At 44.0% G+C, this 12,488-nt stretch overlaps 1 protein-coding gene across 2 annotated transcripts in view; it reads left to right on the top strand.

The window, feature by feature from the left end:
- Positions 1 to 10,154, top strand: part of LOC140211189 (transmembrane and coiled-coil domains protein 1-like) — an 87,745-nt gene extending 77,591 nt beyond the window's left edge. For both annotated transcript variants that reach the window (XM_072280759.1, XM_072280758.1), the window contains exons 4-5: positions 3,898 to 4,033; positions 8,332 to 10,154. In XM_072280759.1, the coding sequence (XP_072136860.1) occupies positions 3,898 to 4,033; positions 8,332 to 8,646 (451 nt within the window). In that variant the 3' untranslated portion in view covers positions 8,647 to 10,154. The remainder of the gene's footprint in view (positions 1 to 3,897; positions 4,034 to 8,331) is intronic.
- The last annotated feature ends 2,334 nt before the right edge of the window (positions 10,155 to 12,488 follow it).

The following is a 12,488-nucleotide window of genomic DNA, read 5'->3' as shown; positions in this document are numbered from 1 at the left end:
CAAACAGTTCAGGTTCAAAGCAACCAGTCTGTCAATAATCTTAATTGTGTTTCTTTTCTGTTACCTCTCTCCTCTCTCATTAACATTTTGAACGCTTCTCCATTGTCTCCCTCATCTCTCTCATCAGTATCAATCTTCTGATAACTTGGTTTTTCATCACAGTATATAAATAAATAACAGATGGGGTACGAGGGAGAGGTGGGGCATTAACGGAAGTTTGAGAAGTCAATGTTCATGCCATCAGGTTGGAGGCTACCCAGACGGAATAAGACCATAAGACAAAGGAGCAGAAGTCGGCCATTCGGCCCATCGTGTCTGCTCCGCCATTTTATCATGAGCTGATCCAATCTCCCATTTAGTCCCACTCCCCCGCCTTCTCATCATAACATTTGATGCCCTGGCTACTCAGATACCTATCAATCCCTGCTTTAAATACACCCAATGACTTGGCCTCCACTGCTGCCCATGGCAATAAGTTTCATAGATTCACCACCTTCTGACTAAAAAAATTTCTTTGCATTTCTGTTCTGAATGGGCGCCCTTCAATCCTTAAGTCATGCCCTCTCGTACTAGACTCCCCCCTCATGGGAAACAACTTTGCCACATCCACTCTGTCCATGCCTTTCAACATTCGAAATGTTTCTATGAGGTCTCCCCTCATTCTTCTAAACTTCAAGGAATACAGTCCAAGAGCAGACAGACGTTCCTCATATGTTCATCTGAGTTGGATGATCAGCCATGATCATACTGAATGGCGGTGCAGGCTTGAAGGGCCGAATGGCTTACTCCTGCACCTATTTTCTATGTTTCTATGTTAACCCTCTCATTCCCGGAATCATTCTAGTGAATCTTCTCTGTACCCTCTCAAACATCAGCACATCCTTTCTTAAATAAGGAGACCAAAACTGCCCACAGTACTCCCAGTGAGGTTTCACCAGCGCCTTATAGAGCCTCAACATCACATCTCTGCTCCTATACTCTATTTCTCTAGAAATGAATGCCAACATTGCATTCGCCGCCTTCACCACAGACTCAACCTGGAGGTTAACCTTAAGGGTATCCTGTACGAGGACTTCCAAGTCCTGTTGCATCTCAGAACGTTGAATCTTTTCCCCATTTAAATAATAGTCTGCCCATTTATTTCTTCTGCCAAACAACATAACCATACACTTTTCAACATTGTATTTCATTTGCCACTTCTTTGCCCATTCTTCCAATCTATCCAAGTATCTCTGCAGACTCTCCATTTCCTCAGCACTACCGGCCCCTCCACCTATCTTCGTATCGTCAGCAAACTTAGCCACAAAGCCATCTATTCCATAATCCAAATCGTTGATGTACAATGTAAAAAGAAGCGGCCCCAATACAGACCCCTGTGGAACACCACTGGTAACCGGCAGCCAACCAGAATAGGTTCCCTTTATTCCCATTCTCTGTTTCCTGCCAATCAGCCAACGCTCTATCCACGTATGTAACTTTCCCATAATTCCATGGGCTCTTGTTAAGTAGCCTCATGTGTGGCACCTTGTCAAAGGCCTTCTGAAAATGCAGATATACAACATTCACTGCATCTCCCTTGTCTAGCCTACTTGTAATTTCCTCAAAAAATTGTAATAGGTTTGTCAGGCAGGATTTTCCTTTAAGGAAGCCATGCTGAGTTCTGCCTATCTTGTCATATGCCTCCAGGTACTCTGTAACCTCATCCTTGGCAATCGACTCCAACAACTTCCCAACCACCGATGTCAAGCTAATAGGTTATAATTTCCTTTTTGCTTCCTTGCCCCCTTCTTAAATAGCGGAGTGATATTTGCAATCTTCCAGTCCTCCGGAACCATGCCAGAATCTTATCGACTTTTGAAAGATCATCGCTAATGCCTCCGCAATCTCCACAGCTACTTCCTTCAGAACACGAGGGTGCATTCCATCTGGTCTGGGAGATTTACCTACCTTTAGACTATTCAGCTTCCTGAGTACTTTCTCTGTCGTAATTGTGACTGCGCACACTTCTCTTCCCTGCCAACCTTGAGTGTCCGGTATACTGCTGATGTCTTCCTCGGTGAAGACTGATGCAAAATACTTGTTCAGTTCCTCCGCCATCTCCTTATCTCCCATTACAATTTCTCCAGCATCATTTTCTATCAGTCCTATATCTACTCTCATCGGTCTTTTACTCTTTATATACTTGAAAAAGCTTTTAGTATCCTCTTTGATATTATTTGCTAGCTTCCTCCAACCTGAGTGTGGCTTCATCTTTACAGTAGGGGAGGCCATGGATAGACATATCAGAATGGGAATGGGATGAGGAATTAAAATGTGTGGCCACTGGGAGATCCTACTTTCTCTGGCGTACAGAGCGTAGGCGTTCAGCGAAACGATCTCCTGGTCTGGTCTCGCCAATACATAGAAGGCCACATCGGGAGCACCGGATGCAGTATATCACCCCAGCTGACTCACAGGTGAAGTGTTGCTTCACCTGGAAGGACTGTTTGGGGCCCTGAATGGTAGTGAGGGAGGAAGTGTAAGGGCATGTGTAGCACTTGCTCCGCTTACAAGGATAAGTGCCAGGAGGGAGATCAGTGGGGAGGGATGGGGGGGACGAATGGACAAGGGAGTCGTGTAGGGAGCGATCCCTGCGGAAAGCAGAGAGAGGGAGGGAGGGAAAGATGTGCTTAGTGGTGGGATCCCGTTGGAGGTGGCGGAAGTTACGGAGAATTATATGTTCGACCCGGAGGCTGGTGGGGTGGTAGGTGAGGACAAGGGGAACCCTATTCCTGGTGGGGTGGCGGGAGGATGGAGTGAGAGCAGATGTGTGTGAAATGGGGGAGATGCATTTGAGAGCAGAGTTGATGCTGGAGGAAGGGAAGCCCCTTTCTTTAAAAAAGGAGGATATCTCCTTCGTCCTGGAATGAAAAGCCTCATCCTGAGAGCAGATGCGACGGAGACAGAGGAATTGCGAGAAGGGGATGGCATTTTTGCAAGAGACAGGGTGAGAAGAGGAATAGTCCGGATAGCTGTGAGAGTCAGTAGGATTTTAGTAGACATCAGTAGATAAGCTCTCTCCAGAGATAGAGACAGAAAGATTTAGAAAGGGGAGGGAGGTGTCGGAAATGGACCAGGTAAACTTGAGGGCAGGGTGAAAGTTGGAGGCAAAGTTGATGAAGTCAACGAGCTCAGCATGCATGCAGGAAACAGTGCCAATGTAGTGTCAATATAGTGAAGGAAAAGTGGGGGACAGATACCAGAATAGGTTTGGAATATAGATTGTTCCACAAAGCCAACAAAAAGGCAAGCATAGCTGGGACCTATACGGGTGCCCATGGCTACACCTTTAGTTTGGAGGAAGTGGGAGGAGCCAAAGGAGAAATTATTAAGAGTAAGGACTAATTCCGCTAGACGGAGTAGAGTGGTAGTAGAGGGGAGCTGGTTAGGTCTGGAATCCAAAAAGAAGTGGAGAGCTTTGAGACCTTCCTGATGGGAGCTGGAAGTATAGAGGGACTGGACATCCATGGTGAAAATAAAGCGGTGGGGGCCAGGGAACTTAAAATCATCAAAAAGTTTCAGAACCTGCTGCGTTCACCAGCAACTTTTATGTGTGTTGCTTGAAATTCCAGCATCTACAGATTTCCTTGTGTTTATACTCCTCTGAACTTTACTTTTGAATCTATTGCTCCATTCATATCCAGGAGGATAATTCTTTGGAAGTTGGCATGGTTTGATGTAGACATGTGAGGGAGGGAACATTTGGGTCAGGTGCCTCCATGACCATTCCTGAGGATTGGGTAGAAAGGTCATGGAGAACTCACTGTTAACTTCTTATGCTGCCTGTTCATCCAATGCAAATAGAGGTTTCATGGCTGCTACGATAAGATGGCTGACATGTACTGCTGCCTGTTCTAGGTGTGAACGGCTTGAGGATCAGCTCAATGACCTGACAGAGCTTCACCAGCACGAGATTCTCAACCTGAAACAAGAGTTGGTGAGCATGGAGGAGAAGATAGCCTATCAGTCTTATGAGCGAGCACAAGACATTCAGGTCAGTCAACAGACATGAGCCAGTGTGATGCTCATCTTTGGCAATTGAGCCTGAGAGCTCAGGTTGAGAACATGCTGTGTCCTTCACTGAATTCTGATAATTCATAAACAGTGTAGGAATGTGAATATGATGGCTTTGCTCCACTTCTCTCCCTCCTCTTTCTCAACCTACCCCCCATTCTCATCTCTCACCTTGTCAGATTCTTTCACCAAACCACATCCTTGTAACCCCAGCCTAACCTATCTACCTCCTTTCTCTCCCCCACCCCCCAATGGCTCCTCTACCATTGCAACCCAGCCACCCTTCTTGCCCTTCCTTCTTCCTCAGATTACCTTTACCAACCGGTGGGAAAGATGGAGGTGCTCTCTTCTCACTGTTCTTGCCTTGCCCTACCCTGTTGTAAGGTAAAATATTAAGATATGTTTTTAGTACAGTAAGGGAAAAAGAGTAATGGCCCTTCAAAAACCAAAGGAGCTACTTTGTATTGGAGCCACAGGAGAAGAGCAAGGTCCTCCACTGCTTTTACATGATGACTTCAGAACAAGGAAAAGTAAATGGTGGCATCTGCAATACAGGAGAGGAGGTGCTGAGCATGTTTGTCCAAGAACACTGTGGGAGGCTAGACAAGAAACTGCAGGAACTCTGGCTGAGATATTTGTATCATCATTAGCCAAGGGTGAGGTGCCAGTAGACTGGAGGATAGCAAATGTCTTTATTTAAGAAAGGTGGCAAAGAAAAACCTAGGAACTATAGGCCAGTAAGTGTAATGTTTGTGGTAGGGAAGTTACTGGAGAGGATTCTGAGGGATAAGATATACTTAAACAGGGGTTCATTAGGGGTTGTCAGTATGGCAAGTTGATCATGCCTTACAACTTTTTGATGAGCTGACCAAGAAAATTAGTGAGGGTAGGTCAATCGGCATGGTTTATATGGACCTCATTAAGGCCTTTGATAAGGTTCCACATGATGGGCAGCTCTGGAAGGTTAGATTGTATGGGATTGAGGGAGAGCTGTGCATTTGGTTGCACAACTGGCTTGAAGGTAGAAACCAGAGGGTGATGGCGGAAAGTGATTCTTGGAGGCCCATGATTAGTAGTGTGCCTCAGGGTCTGGTGTTGGACCCATTGTTTGTCATCTATTGTACGTATGTGAAGAATTCAGAGAAGAATGTACAAGGCATGGTTAGTAAGTTTGTAGGTGACACTATAAGTGGTATAGCGGACAATGAAGAAGATTACCAAAAGTTACAGGGGCAAGTTGTTCAGCTGAGTAAGTGGGCTGTGGAATGTTAATAAAGTTTAATTTGGGTAGCTGAGGTGTTGCATTTTAGAATGTCAACTCTCGGTAGGACTTTCACAGTGAACAGCAAGAATCTGGGGAGAGATGTAGATCAGAAGGACTTGCAGCATTTTCTTGATAGTGGAGTCACAGGGAGACAGGGTGGTGAGGAAATATTTTAGCATGCTGGCCTTTATCAGTCAGGGCATTGAGTATAAAAGCTGGGAGGTTAGGAGGAGATTCTAACGGATGCTGGTGAGGCCACACTTGGAGTACTGGGTTGAGTTTGGTCACCCTACTATAGGAAAGATGTTATTAAGCTGGAAAGAGTGCAGAAGATATTTACAAGGATGTTACAGAGCTTGAGGAACTGAGTTACAGGGAGGGGTTGGGCAGGCTAGGACTTTATTCCTCAGGGTGTAAGAGACTGAAAGGTGATCTTGTAGAGATGTACAAAATCGTGAGGGAAATAGATGGGTGAATGCACTCTGTTTTTTCCCCCCAGGATTGAGGAGCCAAGGACTAGAGGTTTAAGGTGAGAGGGAAAACATTTATTAGGAACTTCAGGGACATTTGCTTTTTTTGCACAATATATGTGGAATAAGCTGCCAGAAGAAGTGGTTGAGGACATTAATAACATTTAAGAGACAGTTGGACAGGTACATGGGTAGGAGAGGTTTATAAGGTTGTGGGCCAAACACTGGCAAATGGGACAAGCTTGGATGGAGCATCTTGGTTGGCCTGGACCAGATGAGCCAAAGGGCCAGTTCCATGCTGCATGACTGATTATTAACTAAGGTCTGGGACCCTAACAGTTAGACATCACCGAACAAAGAAATGGCAGGACGAATTAACGTGGAATAAGACACAAACTTTTCTGAGTATATCAGAGAATCACGGGTTTAGCAAGAATAAGGAATTAAGTATAAAACAACATATAGAAGCATAGAAGTCTACAGGCTCTTTGGCCTACAATTTTGTGCCAACCATGTAACCTACTCTGGAAACTGCTTAGAATTTCCCTACCACATAGCCCTCTACTTTTCTAAGCTCTATATACCTATCTAAGAGTCTCTTAAAAGACCTCTACCACTGTCGCTGGCAGTGTGCCCACCACACTCTGTGTGGAAAAACCTCCCCCTTCCAGGCACCTTAAAACTATGCCCCCTTGTGTTAGCCATTTCAGCCCTGGGAAAAAGCCTCTGGCTATCCACACAATCGACGCCTCTCATCATCTTATACACCTCTATCAGCTCACCGCTCATCCTCCGTCACTTCAAGGAGAAAAGGCCAAGTTTCACTCAACCTATTCTCATAAGGCATGCTCTCCAATCCAGGCAACATCCTTGTAAATCTCCTCTGCACTCTCTCTGTAGCATTCATATCCTTCCTGTAGTGAGGTGACCAGAACTGAACACAGTACTCCAAGTGGGGTCTAACTAAGGCCTTATATAGCTGTAAGATTACTTCACAGCTCTTGAACTCGATCCCACGGTTGATGAAGCCCAGCACATCAATCGCCTTCTTAACAACACTGTCAACTTGTGCAGAAGCTTTTAGTGTCCTTTGGACACTGACCTCAAGATCTCGCTGATCCTCCACACTGCCTAGAGTCTTACCATTAATATTATATTCTGTCTTCAAATTTGACCTACCGAAATGAACCACTTCACACTTATCTGGGTTGAACTCCATCTGCCACTTCTCAGCCCAATTCTGCATCCTATCGATGTCGCAGTGTAACCTCAGACAACCCTGCAGACTATCCACAACACCTCCAACCTTTGTATCATCAGCAAAAGTACTAACCTACCCTTCTACTTCCTTATCCAGGTCATTTAAAAAAATTACAAAGGGGAGGGATCCCAGAACAGATCCCTGCAGAACACCACTGGTCACTGTCCTCCATGCAGAATATGAACCCTTTGCCTTCAATGGGCAAGTCAATTCTGGATCCACAAAGCAAGGTATCCTTGGATCTCATGTCTCATTACTTTCTGAATGAGCCTCACATGGGGAACCTTAGCAAATACCTCACTGAAATCCATATGCACTACATCCACTGCACTACCTTCATTAATGTTTTTTACTATGAACATAGTATCATGGAGACAAGAAAATCTGTAAACACTGGAAATCCAAGTAACACACACCTACCACCCCAGTAGACTCTGCATCCAACACATAATCCTCCGTAACTTGCACCATCTCCAATGGGATCCCACCACCAAGCATATCTTTCCCTCCCACCATTTTCTATTTATCGCAGGGATCAATCCCTACGCGACTCCTTTGTCCATTCTCCCACCCCACTGATCTCTGTCCTGGTACTTTTCCTTGCAAGCAGAACAGTGCTACATCTGCACTTTCATCTCCTCCCTCACTATCATTCAGGGCCCCAAACAATCCTTCCTGGTGAAGCGACACTTCACCTGTGAGTCTGTTGGGGTCATCTACTGTATCCAGTGCTCCCAGTGTGGCCTGTATATCGCCAAACACCTACAATCTGTCTGCCAGAAAAAGCGGGATCTTTCAATGTCCACCCGCTTCAATTGTTCTTCCCATTCCCATTCCGACATGTCCTCTCCCCATTCCCATTCCTCTTCCCAGCTTCTTGCTCTAACTTCTCATCTCTTTCTCCAGTCCTGCTGAAGGGTCTCGGCCTGAAAACATGGACTGTTTACTCTTTTCCGTAGATGCTGCCTGACCGGTTGAGCTCCTTCAGCATTTTGTGTGCATTACTAGTGTCATAGAATTGTACTGCATAGAAATGGGCCCTTTAGCCCAACTCGTCCATGCCAACCTCTCTACACCAAATCCCATCTGTCTGTATTGTTTCTATGTCTCTACTCCTTTTCTATTGAAGTACCTGTTTAAATGCCTTTTAAGTGTTGTAATCGTGCTTTCCTTCACCACCTCCTGTGGCAGCTTCATTCAGATATTCACCAAAATTCAAAGTAAATTTATTATCAAAGTATGTATGTTACAAATAATACTACCTGACTCTCTGAATCACACAGGAGGCTCTGGAAGCCTGTCAGACTCGTATCTCCAAGATGGAACTGCAGCAGCAACAACAGCAGGTGGTTCAGCTGGAGGGTCTGGAGAATGGTACAGCGCGCACCTTGCTGGGCAAGCTCATCAACGTGCTACTGGCTGTGATCGCAGTGCTCCTAGTCTTTATCTCAACTCTGACCAACTGCTTGGTGCCACTGATGAAGACACGAAGCAGGACGTTCTGCACTTTGTTTCTGCTGATCTTGGTCGTGGTGATGTGGAGGAACTGGAAAGTGATCACCTGGTATGCTGGGCAATTTGCTTGGTCCCCTACTTGATGCTAAGATGTGAACTTGGGTCCACTTTGAATTACAGACTGTTTAACCAATGTACTTGAACACTGAGTGGATTTGTTTACATTTGAAGGACACTTCTTTCTCTGACCACACTGGGCATGGGATTTGAAGGTTCACGTAAATCTGATTGGTTGGTGATTTGTGTAATGACTGTGTGAGATCCTTTCTGCAACCTAGGTACTAACTGACAGAGCAGAAGTTTGTTAAGTGCTTTGTTGCTAACCTTCTCATTCTCCAAATATCTCAAGGGAGGAGAGAAACAATAGCAAAACTGCTTGAAATTTAATGCACCATCTCTGATAGAGAAATGTTTTATATTTTTTTTGACTAAGTCCAGTTTTGCAATATTGAAAAGTATCTTACTGTAAAGTATGGCACGTTCCATCTTCCAAAAATTCACCAAAACAATGTGTATTCAGGGAATCCTCAGACCCATTTTTAAAGTGAACCCGTTGGCCAAGCCGGCTCCTGTACGTGAGAGGGTGGGAATGGCACCGTACCCTATGCCATGGAGTGACTGTGTGCTTATTGAGGAGACCACTGGCATCCTCCTTGCCTTGAAGCTCACACACTCCACCCAACCCCTTCCCATGTGACTAACATACTTGAAGAGTGTAATGCTCAACTGTCTCAGTGCTTCCATACTGCTTCTAAAATAGGCACGTTTTTAGCAATGAATTTTAATTTAACTTAAATATGTGTAGAGTGTTTTAAATTAAATAATTTACATTCATAGAGATCCCATCCATCTCAAGGCATCCCATTCTAATTCATTACAGCCCCAAACTGGGCTCAGTTGATCCTGGGCAAAGGGCAGTACTCCAAATGCCTCTAATGATGCTATCCTGCCCACCCCAGCTACCTCCGGTGAAGTGAAGAAGTCTGATTTATTCGCAGCAGCATGGATGACAATTGCTGAGTGTTGTGAAATGTCTTTGTACAGTTAAGATTGCCTCTGCTCTATGACATAGGATTTCCCAGTTACATCAATTGGAGAGATGCTTCCACGTGAAGCTTGTTTGGGCAGCAGTGTGTGGGCTCCCCACTTCCACAAGGAAGGCCCATCCTGAGAGTTTGCATTTTCCCCCCATTTTAGAATGGGGCGTCAAGATCAGGTGTCACAATCTTGCTAGAAACTGGGAATTTGAAAGCACAAAGTAAGCTGCACAGAAGCCAATGTAAGACCAGCTACAATGCAGCCTTCAGAATTGGGAGTTAAGACTGTAATGAGGCTGGCTTTATTAATATAAAACAAAGCTTTATTAATGCAGTTATCCACTTATTTGCTGCTGTGAAGGTATTTCTTTAGGTTGAGTGGTGGATAATCTGAGCCATTGGAAGGCATGGTACAGCTGCACTGCGTGCAAGGAGCTGTGTGAGATATGAGAGACACTCAAGGAATTAACACTGTAGTTAGTTTACAGCTACTTTCTGATTGCATTGCATCTTGGTTACTGGGCAGTTACTGTACTGTACTTTAAATAAAGACCTTGGCTATATTCATTCTTCCTTCATTAAAAGTCTTCATGAATGGCTGATTGGGCTGAGGATCAGATGCAACACACACAAAATGCTGGAGGAACTCAGAAAGTCAGGCAGCATTTATGGAGAGGAATAAACAGTCAATGTTTTAAGCTGAGACCCTTCTTGAAGCTCTTTGCTTCTTTCTAGACAACTGACCTAATCAGTTCAGGATTACGTGCTCCTTTAGCTTCTATACTAATGCTCACACTAATTATAGAACAGTACAGCACAGGACAGACCCTACGGCACACAATGTTGTGCCAAACTAATTAAACCAATGACTCCTGATTTATTTAGTCTCTCTTCACCTTGCATTGACCATACCCCACCCTTCTCTGCATATTCATGTGCGTACCTAATTGTCTCTAAAATGCTTTTACGCTGTCTGCCTCTACCACCAGCTCTAGTCCCACCATTGTGTTTTTAAAAGAAAAATCTGCCTTGCACATTTCCTTCGTATTTTCCTCTTCTCATAATAAGTACATGTCCTCTAGTAATAAACATTTAAATCCTGAGAAAAAGATACAGGCTATCTACTCTTTTCATGCTTCACATCATTTTTTAAACTACTATCAAATCTCCCTTCAGTCTCCACTACTCAAGATAAAACAATCGTAGCTTGTGCAATCTCCCGTCAAAGCACATGACCTCCAACCAGATAGCATCCGGGGAAACCTGCTGTGCACCCTCTCCAAAGCCTCCAGTCCTTCCTATAATGAAGCAACTAGAATTGAATGCAGTACTCTAAATGTGGCCTTACCTGAATTTTAAAAAGTTGTAAGATAACTTCCTGGCTCTTGAACTTATTGCCTTGGCTATTAACGGCAAGCATACCGTACACTTTCTTACCACATTATATGGCCATTTTTGGGGAGCCGTGTATCTAGACATGAAAATTCCTCTGTTCTTCAATACTGTTAACAATCCTGCCACTAACTGCAGCACCTCACATTGTCCAGATTAAATTCCATTTGCCTGGAATTTTCTATATAATACATATAGCCACAATTTTTGTATTGTCTGCAAACTTACTCACCCACCCGATCACATTTTCAACCACATCACTTATATATACGAAAACAGCAGATCCCTGTAGAACACCACTAGTCATGGACCTCCAGCCAAAAATAAAACTTCTGTCCACCACTATCCTCTGTCTTGTAAAGGGCAAGCTAATTTTAGATCCAATCAGCTAAGACACTGTGGATCCCATGTATCGTAGTTTTCTGGACGAGCCAACCATGCTTAATCTTGTTAAATGCTTTTCTAATACAGGATTCCCCCACCATCTGAAGGTAGAGCATTCCTATGAAATGGTTCATAAGCTGGAATGTCGTAAATTGAAGAAGCAATTACCATTTATTGATATGGCAAAAATTTGTAAGCATTTGGAGATCCAAAAAAATAACCTACCAAATCATGCCAAATAACATAAAACCTAAAATAACAGTAACATATAGTAAAAGCAGGAATGATATGATAAATACAAAGCCTATAAGGTAGAAATACTTTTCTACAAGCATTTGGTTCCAGTGATCATAACACCATTAGTTTCAACTTGATCATGGACAAGGATAGATCTGGTCCTAGGGTTGAGGTTCTTAACTGGAAGAAGGCCGAATTTGAAGAAATGAGAAAGGATCTAAAAAGCGTGGATTGGGACAGGTTGTTCTCTGGCAAGGATGTGATCGGTAGGTGGGAAGCCTTCAAAGGAGAAATTTTGAGAGTGCAGAATTTGTATGTTCCTGTCAGGATTAAAGGCAAAGTGAATAGGAATAAGGAACCTTGGTTCTCAAGGGATATTGCAACTCTGATAAAGAAGAAGAGGGAGTTGTATGACATGTATAGGAAGCAGGGAGTAAATAAGGTGCTTGAGGACTATAAGAAGTGCAAGAAAATACTTAAGAAAGAAATCAGGAGTGCTAAAAGAAGACATGAGGTTGCCTTGGCAATCAAAGTGAAGGATAATCCAAAGAGCTTTTACAGGTATATTAAGAGCAAAAGGATTGTAAGGGATAAAATTGGTCCTCTTGAAGATCAGAGTGGACGGCTATGTGCGAAACCAAAGGAAATGGGGGATATCTTAAATAGGTTTTTTGCATCTGTATTTACTAAGGAAGCTGGCATGAAGTCTGTGAAATTAAGGGAAACAAGTAGTGAGATCATGGAAACTGTACAGATCGAAAAGGAGGAGGTCCTTGCTGTCTTGAGGAAAATTAAAGTGGATAAATCCCCGGGACCTGACAGGGTGTTCCTTCGGACCTTGAAGGAGACTAGTGTTGAAATTGCAGGGGCCCTGG

The sequence above is a fragment of the Mobula birostris genome, chromosome 16 (genome assembly GCF_030028105.1).
Source record: "Mobula birostris isolate sMobBir1 chromosome 16, sMobBir1.hap1, whole genome shotgun sequence".
Classification (NCBI taxonomy): domain Eukaryota; kingdom Metazoa; phylum Chordata; class Chondrichthyes; order Myliobatiformes; family Myliobatidae; genus Mobula; species Mobula birostris.
Note: the sequence above shows the minus strand (reverse complement) of the source record. Positions and strands in the feature narration are given on the sequence as shown.